We start from the raw sequence: 25,795 nt of genomic DNA on the forward strand, positions 1-25,795 counted from the left end.
TATATGGATATATACCACAAACCCCCACAGAATGATGCTGGATAGTTAAGTTAGAGAGATAGCTAGCAGAAAGTGAATGACCAACCTATATTTATGAAGTTATGTGAGAGCAGTTTCAAAAGAAGCAAAATTTAACAAGATAGTGAGGGAGGAGTTCTAAAAGACATACTAGTCAGCAATTACTCCAAGTAGAGGTCTAGCCACCATCTTGCTCCTCCTCCAAAGGAAAACTTCAACATCAGAACTAGAGTCCATAGAAATATAGTGTTCACGCATACAACTGTATGCCTAGAACCAACTATTTTGCCATAAAAATGAACATTTAAGTGAAACAGTACTTTAAGGAGAATTCTGCCATCCTCTTTTTATCTTGTTTGGTACTCTTGAAGAGTAGGTCTGTATTCTCCTTCCTCCCCGCCCACAAGAAAAAACACCATGAAAAGTAACTGATGAGCAGCCACACCATTAAATTCTACGTTGTGTTTTGGTTTGCATCTAGTGTCCCTCCATGTTATCTAATGTTATTTTTGTGCATCTCCCAAAATGGATGTATGCAGAAGTGTATGTTCCTTGTCTGTCTCCATCCACTCAGGACTGTGATGGGAGTAGGTGGAGAAGTGGACTGGGTTTGGTAAGGCCTTCTCGTTCTTAGCAGTAAAACAAGATCTACGTCCTCTCCAAGCACACCACAGTAAATTCACTGAAAGATGTTTCAATAGCCATAGCAACAATTTTGTTAGCATCATCGTTCATTCCCTTCATCAACACGGAGAAAACATCCTGCTTTTTAAATCTATTTCTGCATCAACCTTTCATGACCACTGTGTACAGAGCAATGAAGTAACTCTACTCAAGCTTCTTGCATTTATTCATTCATTACGAAATGCTGACAATCTGTAAGGCAGTGTATGAGAGGTGGCAGAGAAGAGCAACTAAGTGCTGGAATTGGAATGAGTCACGCCTCAGTACTGGAAGGGACTACCAAGTGCAGCTGGAGTCATGAGATCTGAGTGCAGATTCCCACTCTGACACTACCTACCTTGTGTGACCTGAGCAAGTCATTTAACTTCTAGGGTCTAAGTTTCCTTACATGTAAAATGAGGTTGACCTAGATGACCTCTCAAGTCCCTTCCAGCTCCAGATCAATGACTCTTTGAATCTCACTGCTGATATTTAATAGCTATGTGATCCTTGGAATGTCACCGAATATCTCTAAGCCTCTGTTTCATCATCTATAAAATGGAGATAATACCTTTAATATCTGTCTATATAAATGTCAGATGTATATGGCAAGTTAAAGTTATTTCTCCCTTGCCTCATAGTTATTTAAATTTCCTCCTTCTCATAAAACTATTAGTTCCTTAAGGGAAGAGTCTGTGAAATATTAATCTTTGTATCTCTAACACCTAGCATTGAAACTTTCACATAGTAAATATATATTGACTGAATTGATTTGAAAACACCACACCAAACACTGAGGGACATGCGCACACATGCACACACACAGCATGTTCATGTAGGGCAGGCATATAGTTGGGAAAAAAACCAATGTGCTGGTAGAGAGGATGGGATTTCCAAAGATTCAGCAATTTGTGCAGTTGTACTTACACAATAGTCAGAAATAAAGTCCAATAGTGCCAGTGACTTCTAGTATTCAGGTTTAAATAAAGATGGCGACCAATTTGAACAGCTAAAAGTTGTTTTGCCAAATCTATTAAGCTGATTCTCCCATCATATGCCAAATTATGAACTAATTAATGATTATTCTAAGTGACTAAAAATAGCTAAGAGTATTCTAAATTATGCTCTTTTCACACACGTTCCTAAAATCTCCTAGCTAAAGAAAAAGCAGAGAAGGTCATCTTTGTAACTGATAGCAAACTATATGCCCTAATTTCTTTTCTGCAGGAAAAGTTGATATTAACCAAGCAAAAGAGAAAGTAAGGGGCCATCGTGAAGTTCAATTCCCTTAAATCTTATCATTGCATGGCAAAAGTGTTGGTTCTTTAAAAACTGAATTAATTTTTATGGAAATTCTAAAACTCCAATTTTCATTGGAGTGTTCCTGAGTAGCAAAGGTTTTCAAGAATGTGAGAAAAACAATTTTAACTACAATTTTTTCCAAGATGGCAGGGAGAACTCATCTCAAAAAGACTGGGACTCGATGTTATTTAGAACATCATCCTTACAGTAAGTAGCTATTATAAATCTGCTTCTACTCTCCTCTGAAAATGACCACAAAAATGATATATAATTCTATCACCAAAATGATATTTTGGTTCCATTAAACCAAAATGTTTCTTCAGGCACTACCTACAAAGACTCTTATTCTTATTTTCACAACTTTTAATATCATGGCTATTGGCCACATCTTCTATTATTGGCACACTGGATTTAAATTTCTTAACTCCATCAAAGGCAAGGCTAACTAGCTAGCAATAGTAACTAATTAGTACTATACCTAATTCCTCACCCAATCTCTCCAACTTTGGAGAACTGAGGACGTAGGAAAATGTACATTTAACCTTGCCGACAGAATGGGGCTAGGATAGACCTTCCAAATTACCTTTAGTCATAAAAAGTAATACTTTAAATAATCTTCGATGGACTTTTAGTTGGCTACACTTAATAACCTTTTACAATTATTCAAATAGTGATTCTACCTTCTATGATTGAAAAAGATTATTAGTGTACTCAACTAAAAGTGCATTGAAGATTTTAAAGTATTGTGTGATTTGCCCTAAATCACAATTAGTAAATAAACTAATCTGAAATAAGCTACAAAAATACTCATACTCTTAAGTGTTCAGTGAAGCAACCCTGCATTGGATTCATAATTAAAGTTTACAGTTGTGTTACTGTTTAGGTGAGATGATTGTACGTGTTTGATTAACATCAGTTCTATGAAGACAGTCCTAAGCTGTTTCTAACAAGTGTCATCACTGCATATACTGTGACATGCAGGTGTCTCAAAAAGCATTACTTAGTGGATATTATATCTACTGCTTTTCTCTCCTCCTTTTAAATATGAAAAAAAAAATAGGAATTCAAGTATGAAACTTTCCATATAACAGAGTATCTGCCCTCCCTCCTTCAAAAAAAGGTCAACTGAAATTTACTAACTTTCAGCTGCTTTTACAGCTCCTGTCACAATCAATATTTTCCAAAGCTAAACATTCCATGTACTGGGGCATAATGAGTAAATTTATGTTTTTATTATATGTGTAGCCTTAACTAGTTTTCAAGACTGTACATTTTTTACTTAATAGTAGTACTACAGGAAAATGTGAATTGTACATTACGCAGAAGAATGCAGATATAGAGTAGAATCTTAAATATCTGCTACCTATATCAATCTCTAAATGACAGATCATTCTGAGGATTGGAAGAAAAGACTATAGATGGGTTACGAGTAAATAGCTATAGTAGAGAGACAATACAAAGATGTTAAGGTGCAACAAAACTAAGAGTCTTAGTACAAGGGCTCTTAACTTAAAGTCCATAAACTTTTCCTTTCTTTCTTAAAAAATATTTTCATAACTGTGTTTCAATATAACTGATTTTCTCTGTAACCCTATGCATTTCATTTTATACACTTGAGAACATTATTCTGAGAGGGGGTTTAAAGGTTTCGTCAGACTTGCCAAAGGGGTCCATAATATAAAAAAGATCAAGAATCTCAGGATACTGTAACAAATCCTTTGCTCAGAAACATAAAACAGACCTTGGAAATAACTAGAGTGACTTCTATTAAGGACAGCATGCAATTCTAGTATCTTTCAGGGACCCTATTTTTTTTTGGGGGGGGGGGGGGCAGGGCAACCGGGGTTAAGTGATTTGCCCAAGGTCACACAGCTAGTGTGTCAAGTGTCTGAGGCTGGATTTGAACTCAGGTCCTCCTGACTCTAGGGCTGGTGCCCTACTCACTGCACATACTAGCTGCCCCAAGGGACCCAATTATAGAGGATCACAACTCAAAACTATAGAAAGACCGAGGTTATCTGACCTGAGGCCAAATGCTCACCCATACCATTATCTTTTCCAGTTTATCACTGATACAAATGAGTTTACTATATTAATTTGAGGGGCATTTCAGTACTTATATATAAAATTGTTTCTAAAAGCAAATTTCAACTTTTATTTTGGAAAAGTTGTGTATGGTCCCAAGGCTAAGCTTTTTATCACTATCACCAAGACTTGCTTGAACACCAACAAACTGAAATTAAGTTTGATTACTTTGCAAGTTATCAAATGTAAGCCATTATTATAGTAAAAAATTAAAAGTAGCAAACATGTCTTCTTTACTTATTGTCAATGTTCATTTTATTGACATACCTGGTCCTCTCGTTCAAAACCTGGTGCTTTTGGATAGCTAGAAGTTGGTGAAGAAACGCCTGATGTGGTAGATTCTGAACATAAACCACCATTTGCTAATGATCTTTGCCTACAAAGGGGTCCAATAGGAGACAAGGAACTACTGCTACCAGAGCTTGATGTTACTGTTGGACTATTGGAACAGGAGATCTAAGGAAGAATACAAAAAACACATAATGTATCTGCCCAGGCCTTCCCCACTCTACTAACGTTCTGTAAAACATGGCGCTCATTTTAAATTGAAAAAAAAAAATGTCATGCACAGATTAGGCTTTATATGCACAAGACAGGAATTCAAGAGGCAAGGTTCTCACAACATACAAAAAAACTGCCTTACAAATGGGACCAAACTGTTTTATACTACATAATTTAATTTTCTTATGCAATTAATATCTGTTCAGTTTTTTGTCTGGTTATAGATAAGAATCATAACCCAAATTAATTCCTTTTTGGGAGTTTCAGTCAATATTTTCATCACTTAGGAAGAAGACTAGTTTCAAGAAAAAAGTTAAACCATGCAAATTTTCATCTCAAAATGCTACTTACTGCTCTTCCCTTAACCCTCCTCAGAATAATGTAATACCTTGTGCTTTATGTGTAATATGGCAGAACAAGGAACACAAGTGCTATTCTAAAACATCGTGTTCTCTATGAAAATATTTCTCAGAAGTGTGTATCTGAAGTATTGTAATCCCAACTAAAGAGCGCATATGCTTAAAATATGTATAAGTCAAATATTTCTAATAATCATGGGCCATATATTACATTTTTAAAAAAGAAACTGTAATGACTGTAATAGGCATTTTGGGTGACTATTCAAAACACGTAATAGTGAACTGATAACTTCTGTTCTTAAAATTGTCTTGAGTTGTAAGAAGTCTGAGCTCTGCTATCTGAGAGATGAGAAAAAAAATGGGAGAGAGAGAAAATGAATAGGCTACATTTACATTTTCAATGCAATTTTTAAAATGGGATATTTAAAAGATAAAATAAAACTTAAGACCCTTAAATACTATAAATATAGGGTTATAACACCCTAGCATCATCAGAACAGTAACACAACTCTAAATCAGACAGAAATTTAGCATTCTAAGCACAAAGATTATTTTTCTGTAACTTAAGACTTCAAAACTAGGTTTTCATTACCCTTTTAGGCCCTAACATGATCTGCCTCATGTAAAAATTTCAAGATCTCTTCAATAAGAACTCATGGCAACTAATCACACTGTCTTTTTTGGTAGTTACCAGAATAACAGATCATAAGAATGCCAAAGGTGCAGCATATCTGTGGGGTGCCTTACTGAAAACTGAAATCTCTTACGAGCTTTTGTGGGCTGGCTGATGGTATGGTAACATTAATTTATAAGGAGTGGAAAAACTAGATCTAATTAATGGATCCCCCTCAACTTGTGGGGACTCTATACTTGGGCCTGGCTTTTAGACATTTTTATTAACTATATGCATGAAGACACAATGGGAAACAAAAGTGAAACAAAGCTGAGAGGGACAGCTAATATGACAGGTGACAGAATCAAGATTAAAAATTAGCACACTAGGTTGAAAAGATGGGCTAAAAGCAATAATATAAAATTGTAGAAGGGACAAGTGTAAAGTTCTAAAGTCAGGTTCCAAAAAAATCAATTACTTAAGTACAGTTAAGTATTACTATGCTAATAATAATTAAGGTAAGAATGTTCCTGAAGTGATTCTTGCACGAGGTAGAAGGAAAATTAGAATAGATTCCCTCAGTCTCTTCTAACTATGAGAGTCTATGTTTCCACTTAATAGAGCTAAAAATTAAAGCAGTAAAATAAATGTGGATAAAATCCTGATTAATGGGCATACAAAGAAAAACAGATTCTAATTTACTGAATTTTCTGGTTGAAAGTGTCAAGCAGAGCACACTTTTTGTTCCAACTCGTGCATTTTAAAAAAATTTTCAATCCTAATATTGTATCTTACTGCCTTAGTCACTGCCATGGTATACTAAATCCAACTGAATGTTCCTTTGATGGCAAATGACCATACAATGTCTAAGGACTGGAGATGAGAAAAGCATGAAAGTGCTACACAAATTTAGTGTACTGAATTTCCAACTGACTTAATAAATTCAACAAACATTTATTAAGCGTTTGCTATACATCATGACACTGTGATAGGAATTGAATCTTTATGACGATAACTTAAAATTTCAGGTGAACTAGACAGAACATGTAGAAATACAGAAAATGGTGAAAATGCTCAGCAAAAAATAACCAAAATATAATATATTCATTTCAACAATATAAAAAGAAAAATATATCAACAAATATAAAAGTGAATGGACAAAGTAGAAGGGGGAAGAGAAGAAGCAATTGGAAAGTTGTTAATAAATATTTTTGTCTGCTGCAATTCTTTTTAAAAATGTAAACAATTCTGAAGACATTAGATTGGTCTTGTTTCTTGACGTTTATAACTAATTTGTAAAAATAAATTAATAACAGAAATGAAGTATTATGATTACAACTCTCAACATCCACTGTAATACTGCATATATAGGAGGTTAGACTAGTTTACAAAGAACTGTATTAACTACAGATTAGATGTTAATTTTTAAGATAAATGCTAGATAAAATAAACTCTCACATGCCACTTTACTTTTCACAAAGAACAGGAAAAAAATTAATTGGAGGTTTTGACTAACTGAACTTCAGTTAATCAATAAATTCAATGATAGATTTTGCTCATCTTAAAGCAACTTCACTCTTCCTTAAAAAAAAAGCATTTAAAAAGTCAAAAGTGAGGGAAAAGGAACCAAGACTGTTTAGACCTTCTTTTATATAACAACTATAAAATATTATTAACTTTTGAATTTTAATATCTTTTTGGACTACTCATGTAGCATACTCAAGTTTAATTATGTTGTTAAAGAGAGTAGCTAATGCCCATGTTTCTTTTCTGATAAAGAAGGCTCATCAAATCCATGTCAAGTGTCATCTACTATACAGCTGAGCCGAAGAAGATAAAAAGCATGGAGCATGTTTTTAATCAATTTCTTTTTTATTAATTTTAAAAGAGGTTGCTTTTAAATTGAAAAGAAATTTGTATTTATATTAACAAGTAGCATAACTGTGCTTAGTTCTTCAAATTACTTTCAATTAGCAATAGTGTTAAGAAAATCCACTGGAAACTAAGTTATTTTCCCCTTAGAAAATTTAAGTTATCATCAAAAAGATTCAACGTCGATCCCAGTACCTTGGCATATATCAAGCACTTAGTAAGTATTTGTCGAATCTAATTTATTGAGTTGATTCATGTGTTAACTGGTCAACAATCTTTTCTTGATGAAATATAGTGGAATCTTGCATATCTGAACCCTGCCACCTAATGATCTCAAAATGACTGGGACCATTCTGAAGACTGGAAGGTAAGACAATAGATGGGTAACTTAGCTGACAGAGGCAAAGATGGCATGGGAAAGATATATATGGACATGATGAACTTTGAATTGGGCGAATGAGGGGAAGTCCCACAGCTTTCAGCCAAAGTAGAAGTGAAGGTAAAAAGCTAAAAGAGAAACCTAAAGAATTTCAGACTATCCAGATCCATCCCAAATCGAAATGATCTATATATTACTGCAAGCTTTCCTTTACTATACATCAGTTGACATCCACTTCATAGATGATTATTACAGTTATTTTAAAAGAATGACACGTTGAAAGAGGATAACTATTTTGTTTGGGGTATGGATTTTTGTCCACTTTTTAAAGTTAACCTCCAACATACAAACAACTTAATTCATTATTAAAGCTGATTTTCACAAATGAAATTTGTGAGTGTAACTAGACCTAAATAGGTAAAATCAAAATTAGATTAATATAGAAAAGCACCGTGCACAAATTTTTCTTATACTCTCCTCTCACTCCTCCCCACCAAATAAAAATAGCAATCATCATCCATCATCTTTGAAAACATGTAGGACCTAGGTAAGGTACATAGAAACACCTGAGAAGACCTGAAGAACAAACTTCTAGATACCTGCTGTTTCAATTCTGCCTGCATGCACCGAAAATAGGGATTCTGAATTCTTAGTCAGTGAGGATAGGATGTGCCCATCATCATCCTCCACTCAATAGCTGAAACAATTGATAGATTGTTCTGTTCATACACATCATATATATGTATCTGTATATATGCATGTATTTCTATTGCCTAATTTCATTTATTAACCAAACTTAGCCCTCTCAGCTCATATACATTTGTGAGTGTATATGCACAAGAAAACAAAGCAGTTACCTCTGACAATCAGTATATATACATGTATCTATCCTATAAGTAACTGGCCACCAGCTGATTTACAAAGCAGAGCCAAGAAAGAGGGTGGGGGGCGGGGAAGAGGGAGAGGAGGGGAGGAGGGGAGGTAGAGAGGGGAAGGGGGGGAGACAGAGAGGGAGAGAGAGCTGAGCAGACTGAGTTTGGCTAATAATGATAATTAGATAATTGAACAATTAAGACTGAGTAGACTCAATAGGTTGGGGAGGATATTAGAGGCTGAAAAAACTGTTCCTTCATCATGTACCAACATGTAGTTCTGCCTAAGACTTCTTCCCTCTTCTGATAACCAAGACCAGAGATCTGAGACAGTCCAGTTGCAACAATTCTGCCACTCCTTTGGGTCCTTATGACCTCTTAAGAGGGAAGTGCAATGAAACTTCCAAGCATCTGTTTTTTGAGGCTGCCAAACTGCTAAATCCAAGGCCAAAAACATGTAAAAAAGACTAGGATAAGTCTAAAGAAGAATGTTTTGTACCAGGAAGATGTGTTCCTGGGGGTCATACCAAGCCATGCACATAGCACATACATACAAGTATGTTTGTATGTATGCAAGCACACCCAATTCATGTATATGTGTAGACACATACATAAATATATGTTCTATACTTTTAACACATTAAAACAAAAGATCAAATCAGCAGTTGTAGAAAATACATTTAGAGGTACTCACATTTCCAGGCTGCCCATTATTATTTGTAATGTTGTTTGTGGAGTTTGGATCATGGCAGTTCCAGTCATTTGAGATTCCTATACTCTCTGCTGAGAACATGTGAGCACCTGGCTTTGACTGACCACTATTTTGCATCATAACTACATTCATGGTATCCTCTGTTGAAAGAAGTATCAACAAATTAGATAATAAGGTAATACTTCTCAACATTTGAACAACATTTTTCTAAACAATGCCACAGATAAGGAACCAAAAATAACTAGCATAAATAACTTAAGAATATTTATCTTGGGGGGCGGAGCCAAGATGGCAGCTGGTAAGCAGGGACTAGCGTGAGCTCCATACCGAGTCCCTCCAAAAACCTATAAAAAATGGCTCTGAACCAATTCTAGAACTGCAGAACCCACAAAACAGCAGAGGGAAGCAGGGCTCCAGCCCAGGACAGCCTGGATGGTCTCTGGGTGAGGTCTATCCCACACGGAGCTGGGAGCTAGGAACGGAGTGGAGCAGAGCCCAGCCTGAGCAGCGTGGACCAAAGAGACCAGGAGCCGGGCGGAGGGGGCCCTAGCGCCCTGAATCAGTGAGCTGCAGCAGTTACCAGGCTTCTCAACCCACAAACACCAAAGACTGCGGAGAAGGTTAGTGGGAAAAGTTGCGGGAGTAGAAGGAGTTCCCGGTTCGGCTTCCAGCCCCGGTGGCAGCGGAGGTGGGGCAGTTACAGCTGTTGTTGCTTCCGGCCCCAGGCCCACCTTGTGGGAGGAATTAAGTGGCGGATCAGAGCAGGAGTGCACAGCCTGCTGCAGATCTAAGCCCAGTTCGGGTTGGGGGTTTGTGGGGAAGGAGCAGTGCTGGTGTGGCAGAGCCGGCACCTCCCCCCCAAATGTGGAACATAGAACTCTCTAGTCTACAAGCAGTCATACCCCACTGAAAAACTCAAGGGTCAAGTTGGTTGGTTGGGAATATGGCCAGGCAGCGAAAACACACCCAGATTCAGTCTCAGACTTTGCATTCTTTCTTTGGTGACAAAGAAGACCAAAACATACAGCCAGAAGAAGTCAACAAAGTCAAAGAGCCTATAACAAAAGCCTCCAAGAAAAACATGAACTGGTCCCAGGCCATGGAAGAGCTCAAAAAGGAGTTGGAAAAGCAAGTTAGAGAAGTAGAGGAAAAATTGGGAAGAGAAATGAGAAGGATGCGAGAAAACCATGAAAAACAAGTCAATGACTTGCTAAAGGAGACCCAAAAAAATACTGAAAAATACACTGAAGAAAACAACACCTTAAAAAACAGACTGACTCAAATGGCAAAAGAGCTCCAAAAAGTCAATGAAGAGAAGAATGCCTTGAAAGGCAGAATTAGCCAAATGGAAAAGGAGGTCCAAAAGACCACTGAAGAAAATACTACTTAAAAATTAGATTGGAGCAAGTGGAAGCTAGTGACTTGATGAGAAATCAAGATATTATAAAACAGAACCAAAGGAATGAAAAAATGGAAGACAATGTGAAATATCTCACTGGAAAAACCACTGACCTGGAAAATAGATCCAGGAGAGATAATTTAAAAATTATTGGACTACCTGAAAGCCATGATCAAAAAAAGAGCCTAGATATCATCTTTCAAGAAATTATCACGGAGAACTGCCCTGATATTCTAGAGCCAGAGGGCAAAATAGAAATTGAAAGAATCCATTGATCGCCTCCTCAAATAGATCCCAAAAAGAAAACTCCTAGGAATACTGTCGCCAAATTCCAGAGCTCCCAGATCAAGGAGAAAATACTGCAAGCAGCCAGAAAGAAACAATTTGAGTATTGTGGAAACACAATCAGAATAACCCAAGATCTGGCAGCCTCTACATTAAGAGATCGAAGGGCTTGGAATACGATATTCTGGAGGTCAATGGAGCTAGGATTAAAACCTAGAATCACCTACCCAGCAAAACTGAATATCATGTTCCAAGGCAAAAGATGGACTTTCAATAAAATAGAGGACTTTCAAGCTTTCTCAGTGAAAGACCAGAACTGAATAGAAAATTTGACTTTCAAACACAAGAATCAAGAGAAGCATGAAAAGGTAATCAACAAAAAGAACAAGAAAAAGAAATTGCAAGGGAATTACTAAAGGTGAACTGTTGACATTCCTACATGGAAAGACGATGTGTATGATTCATGAGACCTCAGTATTAGGGTAGCTGAAGGGAATATGCATACATATATGTTTATGTATATATATGGGTGAATGTGTATGTATGTATATATCTATGTGTGTGTATATATATATATATGTATGTATGTATATATAGAGAGAGGGAGGGAGAGAGGGAGGGGGAGAGAGGGAGACAGAGAGAGCGCGGACACAGGGTGAGTTGAAGATGAAGGGAAGATATCGAAAAGAAATAAAATCAAAATAAGGGATGAGAGAGGAACATACTGAGAGAGGGAGATAAGGAGACATAGAATGGGGTGGATTATCTCCCATAAAGGTGGCACGAGGAAGCAGTTCTGTGGAAGGAGGGGAGAGGGTGGGTGAGGGGGGAATGAGTGAACCTTGCTCTCATCAGATTTGGCCTAAGGAGGGAATACTATACATACCCAATTGGGAATCTTACCCCACAGGAAAGAAGAAGGAAGAAGATAAAAAAAAAGAGGGGGGATGATGGAGGGGAGGGCTGATGGGGGTGGAGGTAGTCAAAAACAAATACTTTCGAAAGGGGACAGGGTCAAGGGAGAAAATTCAATAAAGGGGGATGGGTTGGGAAGGAGCAAAATATAGTTAGTCTTTCACAACAGTATTGTGGAAGGATTATACATAATGATACACATGTGGCCTATGCTGAATTGCTTGACTTCTTAGGGAGGGTGGGTGGGAAGGGAAGAGGGGAGAGAATTTGGAACTCAAAGTTTTAAAAACAGATGTTCAAAAACAACAACAAAAAAAGTTTTTGCATGCAACTAGAAAATAAGATACACAGGCAATGGGGTGTAGAAATTTATCTTGCCCTAAGAAAGGAAGGGAGAAGGGGATGGGAGGGGAGTAGGGTGACAGAGGGGAGGGCTGACTGGGGAACAGGGCAACCAGAATATATGCCATCTTGGAATGGGGGGGAGGGTAGAAACGGGGAGAAAATTTGTAATTCAAACTCTTGTTAAAATCAATGCTGAAAACTAAATATGTTAAATAAATAAATTAATTATAAGATAAAAAAAGAATATTTATCTTTTTCCTATTAAAAAAAGGTAATAAAAATATTTAAGAACCAGAATCCAAGATTTCTGTAGATTTGAGGTCTTTAACTGCAACATGCAGTATATCTAAAAATATAAGCATACCTTCTTCTAGGATGAAAACAGGACAATGAAATTTGAGTTAGTTGGATCTGATTTTGAAATTTCAAAATTCCAGTTCCTCCAAAACTAGGACTAACAATAGAAGAAAACTTCTACCACCATAACGGCCATGGCTAACCTTAATGCTAGCACTGGTCTATGGAACTAATCTGTTTTCTATGCTAGCATGGTCTAATAAACTCCTCTGTCTTCAAAGGCAACATCTGAGGGGGGAAAAAGTTTATTCATTATTTCTATAGAAGCAGATGGCCAAGTGCTAGCATCAGTGTGTGTGCATCACATACTAAAATAATGTACAATTATTTATGTTTTCTACTTATCTGGGTAATTAGATGATTTAAAGTCTCACATAATTAAGCTAATAGGAAGCTAATTATAACATTTGCTAAAAGCATGCTGGCAGCACATGGTGGTGGTACACATGCGCCTGCAGTCCCTGCTTCTGAGGCAGGTACCTAGAGATGGAGAGTTCCATGCCACAACAAGGCTAATGCCAATCAGGTATCGGCTCTAAGATCAGCACCAATATACTGAATCCACAGTAGTAGAGAGCCACCAATCTACCTAAGCAAGGGTGAACCAGCCCAGGTGCCATGCTGATCAGTATTTGGATAGTGCCAACCACATATGTGGGTTGCTACACTTCCAACCTGAGTGAGATAAGCAGATTCAGTCTCAAAAAAACAAACCAGAATAATAATAAGAAGAAAAATAAATAAAAGCATTCTGGCTTACTATGGTTTCATGATGTTAACACCATCATAATTTAGCAGCTGCAGCAAACAAAATGAGATTTTCAAAGTTACAAATTTATTATTTGGCAAACTCTACCCTACAGATATATTGATCTCTTACCGAACTAATACTAATACTGAAATATCAGAATTATAAGGAATAAGAAATTCTTTACTCCCAAATGACAAAATCCCTCAAACTTAAATTCAGTAGCTTTTCTGTTATTTATTGATTTTCCTGCACTCTGGTGTCAAGTGTGATAACATTACTGAAAAGCTTTCTTCTTTGAGAATGTGAATGTTTATTAGATTGTCGGTAAGCCCTCCCCATAAAAAGATGAATCAAAAGTTGTCTCTAGCTTAATCAGAGTCAACCTGGGGTTAGAAGAAATCTATTTATTGGCTTAAGGAGTCCTTTTTATTTTATTATCTGCAAAGGGCTAAAAGATGGTTATAGAGTAAATCATCCAGGCAGCACATAATGGTCACCATTCAAAAGAGAAAAGGTGAAGGTTATCCAGAAACCCAGTCCTACATCCTGGGGAATAGGAGATAGCACAGTAGGAATGAGGGCAGATGATGGATCAAAGGGGCTCACCCAGACCAAAGAGACTCAGATTAGCCCTGGTAGTGATCTGGAGGATTCCCAAGTAGCTGTGTCAGTGAGTTCATTCTCATACTGCTGTGGAAATTATACTTAAGTCTAAAGATTATCCTAGGACTGATCCACTATTTGAGTGTAGAATATAGGGGTGGTAACCAACCGGAATCGCACATATGTGACAAAGTTGGGCCACAGCTTCACTCCCCTAAGACCAATACATGCCTGACAGAATGAACCAAGTTACTGGACTGAATCTGAACAAGTATCATGTTGTGTTTCCTCACAACGACTAGAGATGAATTTTTGACAACCTTCTTTGCTATGGCTCCCATGAGATGTACTTTATAGAAAATAAATGGCAAAGAGAATTTCCACAAAACAGCTTGGAACTAAGAAAATAAAAGTTATATATAGTTAATTTTAAAATACTGGCTTATGATTTTATAAGTAGAATAACTCTCTGATGAGAAGATTTTTTCCACTAATACAAATCAGGCACCTGTGTTCTGCATTCACAGTCTGATAGGGCTGTATTGGGCACTGAGAGATTAAGTGAGCTGTCAGGGGTCGCACAGCCAGTATGGGTCAGAAACTGGCCTCTAACCCAGCTCTTCTTTATGCCAAGGCCAGTTATCAGCTTTGCCAAGCTGCTCTTCAAATAACAAGTTGATAAAACATCTTTTAAAATAAAGGGAAAGTTAATATTAACAATTTTTTTCACTGAAGTTTTGAAGAGGTATTACTACTGGTACATTTGAAATCACTGAGCTAAAACTGAATAATCTTGATTAATATTAAAAATTCTAGTTTTTGCTTACTTACTTTCAACATGTGCAAAAGCACAAAATGGACCCCGAGGGCAGTACCCAGTTTGTCGCATATCATTGCACTTTGTAGATTTATAGATCTAGGAAAGAAAAATTGAATACAATTGATCAATTCACTAAATAAAGTACAAGATACCATTTCTTAGAAATAATTTTATGAAAAATCGTCTTTAATTGAAATATAGTATATATCAGGGGTGGAGAACCTTTGGCCTCAAGGCCACATGTGGCCCTCTAGGTCCTCAAGTGCAGCCTTTTGTGACTGAATCCAAACTTCACAGAATAAATCCCCTTAATAAAAAGATTTGTTCTGTAAAATTTGGACTTAGTCAAAAGGCCTCACTCAAGGACAAAGAAGACCACATGTGGCCTTCAGGCCAAAGGTTCCCCACCCCTGGTCTCTATTATGCTATTATAACGTTTCTGAAATTCTCTGTATTATACTACCACGGTTTTATTTTCTTTTTTAAAAAAATTTGAATTTTGCTGCCTTCAGCTTCTCCCCAACAAAATATGCAAATACCATCTGCTTAGTTAAATGTCTTTCATATATTTGCAACTCAAGGGCTATATCAAACTATTCTGCTTAGCAAGAATAAATATTCATTTAAATATTTTTATCAGATTAATTAACTTTAAGATTAAAAACTGCTTGTTAACATATTTGAAATATAGATAAGTCAAAAGAAAAGGTAACCATAATACTAATGGCAATATTATTTTTGGCGCAACAATCTACTGTTTTGTGAATTCCAGTGAATGACCCATAGCTTTTAAGCTATAATCCTTGGGCATTTTTTATAGCAATATATGATATAATGGTAAAACTCTCATCTGGCAAAAAGATTCCAACCATAAATTCTTTCATAATAAATATTAAATTGTAATAATATGTAGCCTGTCTCACTGCCAAATGAACGCTGCTACAAGTTATGCAGCAAACCTGACAAACCAAGTTTCTCAATACCTGGTCAGATTTTAACACCCATTCCACCTTTAAACACTTTCTGTCATATGGTCTCAAAAAATTACATATTCAACGCTGCAAGGGATCTTAGAGTTCATCTACTCCAACCCTTTCTCCTTTTACCAAGAGGAAGTTTAGTCTTCGAGCTGTCAAGTGGATTGCCAAAGTCACACATGTAGCAAGGCAAAGGTGAAATGTGAACCCAGGCAATAGTTCCAAATTCAGCCCTCTTCTCATTGTATCTTTCCAACTTCTCAAGTATTTGCACAATAAGTCTAACTTTTCTGGCCCTGTCTTATACTGGAAGATTCACCTGCAAGATTGTTTTCTGCCCATAATCAACATTCATGGACCAGAATCAATGCACAATCCTTTATTTAGCACTTACTACATGTTAAACATGGTAGTAGAGATACAAAGAAACCTTCATGCCCCATCTCCTCAAAATATATACCCCTCTCAAAGTAGAGAGCAAACAGCCTTTGCTATAGGATCAGAAGTCATAATTATGTTAGCACCACTCACTGACTTATTCCCTCCTGCTTTTGCTGACCTTCTAGATCTTATGTCCTATTCTCCAAAATTTATAATACTCATTTTTTTTCTCTCTCTACTAACTGAAACACTAGACTTAACCCCTTTTCTGACTGGAGGTGTGACATCTATAAAACCTATCTCGCTTCCCTAGGCTTCCGGTCCTGGCCTGCCCATTTTCTTGTGTCATGTGCAACATGACAGCAAGGAATTCCTCATCCATCAGCGTAATTGTTTCATCTCTATCCCCAAGTACAGCAACTAGCATCATTAAGCAATGCTGAAATACAATTTTTTTGTTTGTGGTGAAATGGGTATGATTTTCAATATCTTGCTGAAGAGTCTTCAGGAGTCTGCTCTGGCTTCACCTTCCTTTCTTCACAGTCATAGGATCAAAAGTCTGAGCTGGAAGGGACCTTGGAGGCCATAACTGACCAGTGCAACCACATGTGGTCTTTCACTCCTACCATCATGTTCTATGACTGCTCATGCTTCGACAGACTCCAAACTAGGTTAACCTCATCAATTGTCTTTTCTGTTCCAATTCTCATCTTAAGAACACTACTAAGAGTCAGACAACCATACCAACTGGATCTACTACAAATTCTTTTTACCTAATCTCACTGTTAAATGGAAATCTTTTTATTCTTCCCTAACCACCACCTTCCTTACAAAGAACCTTCTAAACTTTCTCTTCTTCAAGCCTCTAATGCTAAATCTCTCTTTACATGAAGGACCTATCTACTACTTTATTGAGGAAATCAAGGATAAGTGTCATAAGCTCCTTCTCCCCTATAACACAGCTCAGAACTATTCTACACTGTCCCTTATTTTTTTCTTCTTTGCACTATTCTCCCAAGGTAGAAAAGGCTCTTTTCCTTGCTATGATCAACCCAACTACTTGTTCCTTTAATCCAATCCCTTTCTAGCTTTCCTCCAGGAGCTTGTGCCTTTAATCATCCCTTCTCTTGCTCATCCTCTGATATCTTCCCTGCTGCCTTCCTTCATCCCTACTATCTCTTCAAACTGTCATCCTAAATTTCTTCTCATTTTTATAAGAGGTTAAAAAAAATTCTGCAAAAAACTTAATAAGCTTTCCAAATTCAATCTATATATATATTTTAAAACCTGGTGACCTCAATGCAAGGGTAGGCATTAAAAGAAAGGCAGTCAAAAAAATTTAAGATTAAGGAACAAAAGATGGCAAAGGCCTATAGACTACACAGAAGTTTCACACCTATATATCATGTATACGTTCTTCAAGAAAAGCACAGGAAGTTACTAGTGAAGGAAATTTCAAACACTATTACAAAAAAAAAAACTATGTCTTAACAGATAGGAAACAACTAGTTACTTATGTAGGAGTCATTTCCAAATCAGCTATCTATATATACTCAGACCATTTATTTGTTTGAGCCAACATCAAAATTTACAGCAAATTAGAAAAAAGGACCAAGATCAGAAAATATTCCACGTAATTAAAATAGCTTCAACCTGACCTATTTTTAGTTAATTATTTTTAAGGCTGGGTCTCCCTAACTTATCCCCACTGTGAAGTAGCTACTTACAGGCATGGTCATATTCTGATCATCACAAGAGCCCCCTACTCCTGGGGGCTCACCACATTAATACCAAAATTAGTACAGACACCTGATTGGCTTTAGCTTTCTACAGCTCAGAACTCAGAGCTCAAGAGATCTGCCAGCTAAAGTCTCCCCTGCAGCAAAGAGTACAGATATGTGCCACCATGCCTGACCAAACTAAACAAGCAACGGACATGGGGAAAAAAAGGAAAATGGATAAATGTGCAGACATCAATATGGAGTATTCCTATGACGACTGATTTAAAGCAATCATCACATTAAGGAAGTAAAAAAAAACCTAAAAATTTACCTAGAAATGCAACAACTGTTTGCCAAATAGAAATGAAAACAAAGATCAACACTGAATTAGAATGTAAAATCATTTTAAAAAAACTTACAAAGTAAGATGATAGAAGATTATGAGCATTAATGGCTCATAAAACAGCAAAAATAGTAGAGGAAAATTCATTTTTTTAAAGAAAAACTGGAAGATACTACATCACATTACCTCTCCAACTTCTTTACATCAGATTGTAATAGCATAATTCTTACCTCAGGGTGAAATTGTTGTTCAGTACGAGAATGACAATACTGACAGTTATCCCCACTTTCACATTTTGAAGGTTCTCCCCATTCATCTCCATGTTTTACACTGGGGCAGGGAGTGGACCTGGAAGGAGGAAAAAAAATTACTGAAAAACAAGAAAGGAAAATGTCATTCATTTATATAATTTGCTACATCAAAGTCTATAAATACACAGATATATACATTTGGGGGCATGGCCCAACCATGTTATCAGTAGATTAACACTAGACTAATGGGATACCACCACATCAGTGGAATAAGCAAAGAGGAGTAGCTTTAAGGATTCTTAGGACTTTTCATTACAAGTTCTTTTAAAATATCACTTCTCTTATTAAGATGAAAAATAAAGTTAAATGGTCAAATGTCAGTCTAACGAAACACAAATTTCTTATAAACTCTAAGCAATCAAATGGGAAACATTTTCTTGGGTTCGTTAAAAACATCTTTAAGAGCCTGGAGATGGAAGAAATGTCTATACTACCTCTCTAGACTTGTTACCAGTGAGTGATTGAGTACTTCAATTCTGAAATTTAAGCAATTTTTAAAACTTAAATTTGAAGCTTTCAAGCCTACAATCTGAATTTTTTTTTTTTAGTAAAATCAAAGTTTCTAGAAAGGAAAAAAATGCACATTTATTTCTTGGCCCTCCTGGCAACTTTAATATTATTTGTCCAGATTTACTGAAAATTACCACCTTTGGGGAACAAGGTTCTTTCCAACAGTTTTCTATCCAAACAACCCAAATTTCTTTCCTTTGATTCAACAAAGTCTGTTTATCTCAAGATATTCTCTAATGTCTATAACTTCTAAATTGCTCATCTGAGCCCATCTGATCTGTACTAATTCAAGCATACCTCTTCAGGTCCTATAGAAAAAAAGAAATAAATATCATATTTTGTATATCTGTATCTCTGTGACATAAAGGGGTTTCCCCTCCAACATATAAGACAAAGTAGCAGGAAAAGAAACTACAAATGATGAAAAAGACTTTTATTACTAAGCAACAAGTCCAGGAACAAAGACTGCAGAATGAAGTACTTAAGCAGAATAAAGCTCCTGCTCTTCTGTTTAAGAGAACTTAAAGTAAGGCATGATCCAAAGAATCCAGTTGAGGGGCTGATACAATCAATAAACAGTAGGTTTTAAAAGAAGATAAACAATGAAAAGAAAAAGTCAGAGTAAACAGAAAGAGTATTTCAACTAATGAAGGGGGGAAATGACATTTTGGAACTAGAGGGAAAGAAAAGGTTAAAAAAGAAATACTTCGACCTTATAAATCAATTCATTTCCAGGGGTGTTCAAAACGAGGATCATTTGGACAAAAACTATCACAAGGAATGAGGAAGCGGACAGTGGTGGTGGTGTTTAAAAGGTGAATCAAAAGAACAAGGAGAAGGAAGCTCATGAAAGTAGAATGATAAAGCTGATGTATAAAATAAATAAGAGCATTAACATAAATACATAAAGACATTCCCAATATATAAATAAGGAAAGGATAAGAACATACAGTTCTCAAAAGATGAGTAAGTGGCCACATAAAAATATATTCCAAATCCGTGAGAATAAGAGAAATGCAAATTTAAGCAACTCTGGATTTTATCTCATACTAGGCAAACTGTAAAATAGGACAAAACATAGAAAAAAATAATGCTGGGGAAGGTAGTGACCTAATGTTCTAGATTTCAATTTAGAATTATACAAGAGAAGAGATGAAATTCTCCATCCCCTCTTTGATCCAGGGCAATCCCATTACTGGGGATAACCCCAAGGAAAAAAAAAGATAAAAACAAAGGTCCAATATAGTCAGCTAATAAACATTTATTAAGTGCCTACTATGTGCCAGACACTGTACAAAGCTCTAGGGATACAAAAAAGAGACAAAAGATAGCTCCTGCCCCAAAGGAGCTTACAGTTCTAATGAGAGAGACACCATACAAACAAATACATAAAAAGCAAGCTTTATACAAGATAAACAGGAAATAATAAAAGAGGGAAAGTACCGGAATTAAAAGGGGTAAGTCAAAGGGAATGGGAAAGGGAAAGGAATATGGGATTTCAGGTGGGACTTAAAGGAAGCCAAGGAGTTGAGGGAGAGCATTTCAAGAATGGAGGACAGGCAGAGAAAATGCCTGGAGCCAAGAAATGCAGTGTATTGTTTGTGAAACAGCAAAAGGCCAATGTCATTGGTTTGAAGAGTATGCAGCAGGAAATAAGGTATAAAAAAAGTAGAAAAATAGGAGATAACTAGGTTATAAAGGACTTTGAATGTCAGAAGATTTTCTATTTGATCCTGGACATGAAAGGGAGCTACTAGAGTTTACTGAGTAGGAGGTAACATAGTTGAACCTGTATAATATATAACAAGATATTCCTGGCTATATTCTTGGTGATAGTAAAGAACCATAAACGACATGGGTGCCCAATGACTAAGAACTGGATGGAAAAACTATGGTATATTAATATAGGAATATTATTTTACAGAAGTGTTAAGAAATGATGAATGAGAAATATGTAAGTATCTGTATGATATAGGAAGAAATAAGCAAAATCAAAATAATATATGCAATGACTAACATACCTCACAACTCACAATAAAGAGGCAAAGGACTATGAGAAAAGAATATTATATATACTTTCAAAAATGATCACTGTATGAAATGCTTTTGCTTAATTATTCTTCTTTGCTATAAAGAAATGTTCAATCTTGAAGTATGAAGGTGTTAAAATAACTATGAAGTAAAGATAAGAGAAGTAACTTTTTTTTTAAAGTAGGATGATAAGGTAATTGTATATTTTACATGTAGTAGGTTCATTTAAAAAAAAAACTTTTATAAAGGTAGCTTGGACCACCATTTTACAGCATATACCACAATTCAAAATGGATACATGGTATGAATATTGAAGATCATGCTATAAAATACTAGAAGAGAAGCAAATCATACACTTTTTATAGCTATGGGTAGGAGATGAATTCTTAACCAGTACCTCTACCTCCTCCAACAACTGGCTTGTGCCTGTCACAGATAACCAAACCATTTGTTCATTGTCATTGTCATTAAGATAGATTTTTCACTTCAGATTGATGGGAGAATGGGATAAGAATGGTGGGAAGGTTATGTCCATCACCTGCTTGTCAACAATAACCATACTATTTGTTCTTTGCCATTGTCACTGGGTAGATTTATCCCGTCCAGATTGTACCCTCAAAGCTTACGTCTGCAAGCTGAGAGGAAGGAGGTTGGGAGGGGGAACTGCGGTTAGGGACCTATATAAACACCCCAATTCTCTGTGTCCGGCGCGCTCTGACACTGAGAGAACCCTGGTGCTCCTAGTGTCCAAGTGGCCTTATCCCGGGATCGTAATAAATTTTCCTTTCTACTTTCACCTTTCCTTTCCTTTCATTCTCTTCTAAACTCTCTGCAGTCTGGCTTCTGACTTCATCATTCAACTGAAACTGTACTCTCCAATGTTACCAATGATCTTTTAATTGCCAATCTGATGGCCTTTTCTGAACCTAATCTTTCTGTAGCCTCTGACACTACTGATCACCCTCTTCACCTTGATAAACTGTCATATAAGCTTTCCTGACACTGCTCTCTTGGTACTCCTCTGACCTATTTATTGGTCCTCTCTTTCTCAGTCTCTTTTTCTAGATCTCTACCCACTAATGATGAGTACCCCCCAGGGCTCTGGGCTGGACCCTTTTCTTTTCCTCCTCTATACTATCTTATATCAGCTCCTATGGATTCAATAATCATCTCTATGCTGATTATTATCAGATCTCAGATTTTACCCCAAGACCTTTCCTGATCTCCAGTTCTGCATCTCCAAATGCCTATTCAACATCTTGAACTGGATGTCCTATAAATACCTCAAATCAGCATGCCCCAAACTGAACTCCTCATCTTTCTCCTCAAACCTTCCCTTATTCCTAATTTCTGTACTAACATCAGGTTGTTGTTGCTGTCCAGTCGTTTCAGCCACATCCAGCTCTTTGTGTTCCCATGTAGGGTTTTCTTGGCAGAGATACTGCCATGGTTTGCCATTTCCTTTACAGATGAGGAAATTGGAACAAACAGGGGTAAGTGACTTGCCCAGGGTCACAAAGCTAGTAAGTGTCTAAGGCCAGATCCGAACTTGGGAAGAGGAGTCTTTCTGACTCCAGGCCCTTGCTCTATCCACTGCGCCACGCAGCTCTCCTCATTACTATCAAGGATTGTATGGTATGTGAAGGGATGTAAGGTATAAGAAGACTGGCACTACCATACTCCTAGTCACGCGGGCTCAAGACCTGTGTGTCACCTTCAACTCCTTACTTTCTCTCACCCTATCCTTCTATATCTAATTTGTAGTCAAGCCCTGTCAATTCTACTTTCATAACATCCTTCATATATCCTCTGACACCGCCACCCTCCTGGCGCAGACTCTCATCATTTAACATTTGAACTACTGCAAGGGCCTGATGCCGAGTCTCCAGTTTCAAATGTCTCTTCATTCCAGTCCATTTCCCACTCATTTGTCAAAATAACCTTCCCATAAAGTACAGGTCTGACCATATCAACCCACCCCTCACGCTATCTCCATTTAATAAACTCCAGTGGCTGCCTGTCACCTCCAGGATCAAACACAACATCCTCAGTTTGGCATTTACCAACCTGGTAAATCTGGGATCCTTACCAACCTGGCCCTTTCCTACCTTTCCAGTCTTGCCTTTACTGCCCTTCAAAATACCCCACAATCTAATAATGGTGACCTTCTTTGCTGTTACTTAAATGAACAGATTTTTCTCAAATGAAAAACCTCAAAGTATTAACAACCACGAGAAAAAAAAATGCTCCAAATCACTAAGAGAACATACATCTAAATGACATCGAGTTTTCACATAATAACCAGTAAACTGACAAAAATGACAAAAGACAGTCAATGATGAAAGGGCTGTGGAAAACAAGCATACTGATTATTGTTGAAGGAGCTGTAAAATAAGTTTAATCATTCTGGAAAGCAGTTTGGAATTGTGCGAATCAAGTTGAAGGCAGCTAGGTAGCACAGTGGATAGAGCACCAGACCTGGAGTCAGGAGAATCATCTTCCTGAGTTCAAACCTGGACTCAGACATTAGCTGTGTGACCTTGGTCAAGCCACCTAACCCTATTTCCCTCAGTTTCCTCATCTGTAAAATGAGCTGGGAAAGGAAATGGCCAGTCACTCCAATATCTTTGCCAAGAAAACCCCAAATGGGGTCATGAAGAGTCAGACGTGACTAAAATAGAATAACAATAAAGCGGCATGAATGTCCATCTGTATCCTCTGATGAAGAGATTCCACTGCTAGGCATGTACCAGAGGAGGTCAAAGACAAAATAAAGGGGTTCATAGACCAAGATACTTACAGCCACATTTTCTGTGGCAGCAAAGAACAGGGAACCAAAAAGATGCCCATCAATTAGGGAACGGCTAAACAAGTTGTGGTACAAGAACAGAATGAAATACTATTGTGCTGAAGAAGTGCTGAACATGAGGAATTAAGAAAAGTATGGAGACAACGACACAAACAGACAGTAAGCAGAGCCAGGAAAACCACACACACAGTGTACATAGAAAAAAGTAATGCCTGCAAAACGGGTTTAAAAAATCAGCACTGTAAAGCTGAGAACAAGCCGGCCCAAAGGAGCGCTCTGAGGACGGGGGGGGCAGCGCCGCACAGCATGTCAGGTTTTCCCAACGTGTTGATCAGTTTTACTTTTTTAAGACATCTGTGTCACAAGGGAAGACTCGTGGTGAGGAGGGAAGGAAAGAGATACGGGAAAGAACTTAGGCAATGTAAAAACAAGATATCAATGAAAAGAGTATTTTAAAAAGAAAGGAAATCCAAACTAATTCAATTCTTATATATGGACTTAAATAGAGTAAAAATTACATGACCATGACATCTATTTAAAAGGTGCCACTCAATTTCTGTAACTGTGCCTAAAGAACAGCCACACTCCTAGAGATTGTTCATTGTGGGTTAAATTGGGGGGCACAGGATATTATCACTAACACACGGATAGGTATCTCTCCTACTAGTGAAAATTGTGTGTTAAGCTCATGCCTACAATAATTCTCTTGGAACTACTATAAGAGCACATGTTTGCTGCCTCTATTTGTAATCTATGAACCTTTAAGGAAAACTTTCATAATGGAAAACCAATTATTGAACTAAACTGATATTTATCTTTAGAGGGCTCATGGGGGAATAGGAAAGGAATTTTTCCATAGTAGGAAGAAAATACAGTCTTCTGAAGGGCTGGAGTCTTTCTAAATATAAATTTCTAGTAAGTGTTACTAAGTTGCCAAGGTATCAAATTATAGTCAGCTAAATATACCATTCAAATTTCTCTGAATAAAATTAGCATGCCAACGTATGCCCTATTAAAAAGGACTATTTGAGAGATAGTTAGGAAGTAGCTTAAAGATATGAGCAAAGCATCTAGAAAATAATTATCATATACAAAGTGAGGAGAATTTTAATTATTGCTTCCCCACTGTCAATATAACTTTAGACAAGTCCCTTAATAACTCAACAAACATGAATTAAACACATACTCATAAAGACACTATTAGGTGCTGGGAATACAAAGAAGAAAAAAATGATAGCTCTTTCAAGGAACTTTCAATGCACTAAAAGGGAATATAACCCCTATACAAATCAGTAGTGATATAATATATTCAAGGCAGAAGGTGAGAAGGCAGCGAGGAGAGAGAGATCCAGATGACAGGAATCTGTTCAACCCAAGTCCAAGACAACTAGTGTTACGGATAGGACTTTCTGTCTATCTACTGTGACACAATTTAAAGGCTTGCAAAAAAAAGAAAAAAACAGGAGAGGATTCTGGGAGGATGGCAGGGTAGGTCAGAAAATTCCAAGCTCTCAAGATTTTCCCCCACAAAAGAGTTAAAACAGCACCTTAGGGCAAACAAACTATGTATGGAGACAAAAGAATAAGGGTACAACCAGTGTCTTCCTGGGACAATTTGAAAAGATCAGAAGAAAAATCTCAGGATGATGTTTGGTCCCTGCAAAGAGTAAACACCTCCATGCTAGGTTCCATTTTAACAACAAGTCACAAGCCACTTAAAACAAGTAGCCACAAGTCCTAGGGTTAGTTGGTTTGAGAGGCTGCCTCGGCCCCAGCCACAGGAACTTTTCATCCCGGGATACTGAGGGGTGTCAGGCATTTGAACCCTGGAAGATTGAGGGAAACTCTACTGCTGACGAAC

At 37.1% G+C, this 25,795-nt stretch overlaps 1 protein-coding gene across 3 annotated transcripts in view; it reads right to left on the reverse strand.

Moving 5' to 3' along the window:
- Window positions 1–25,795, reverse strand: part of UNKL (unk like zinc finger) — a 128,318-nt gene that overhangs the window by 48,587 nt on the left and 53,936 nt on the right. For 2 of the 3 annotated variants that reach the window (XM_036737684.1, XM_036737685.1), the window contains exons 6-9: window positions 18,504–18,621; window positions 14,863–14,947; window positions 9,359–9,516; window positions 4,336–4,524 (exon numbers count right to left, since the gene is read on the reverse strand). In XM_036737684.1, the coding sequence (XP_036593579.1) occupies window positions 4,336–4,524; window positions 9,359–9,516; window positions 14,863–14,947; window positions 18,504–18,621 (550 nt within the window). The remainder of the gene's footprint in view (window positions 1–4,335; window positions 4,525–9,358; window positions 9,517–14,862; window positions 14,948–18,503; window positions 18,622–25,795) is intronic. The other variant, XM_036737686.1, reaches the window with a different exon arrangement.

This window comes from Trichosurus vulpecula, chromosome 9 (assembly GCF_011100635.1).
Source record: "Trichosurus vulpecula isolate mTriVul1 chromosome 9, mTriVul1.pri, whole genome shotgun sequence".
Lineage (NCBI taxonomy): Eukaryota > Metazoa > Chordata > Mammalia > Diprotodontia > Phalangeridae > Trichosurus > Trichosurus vulpecula.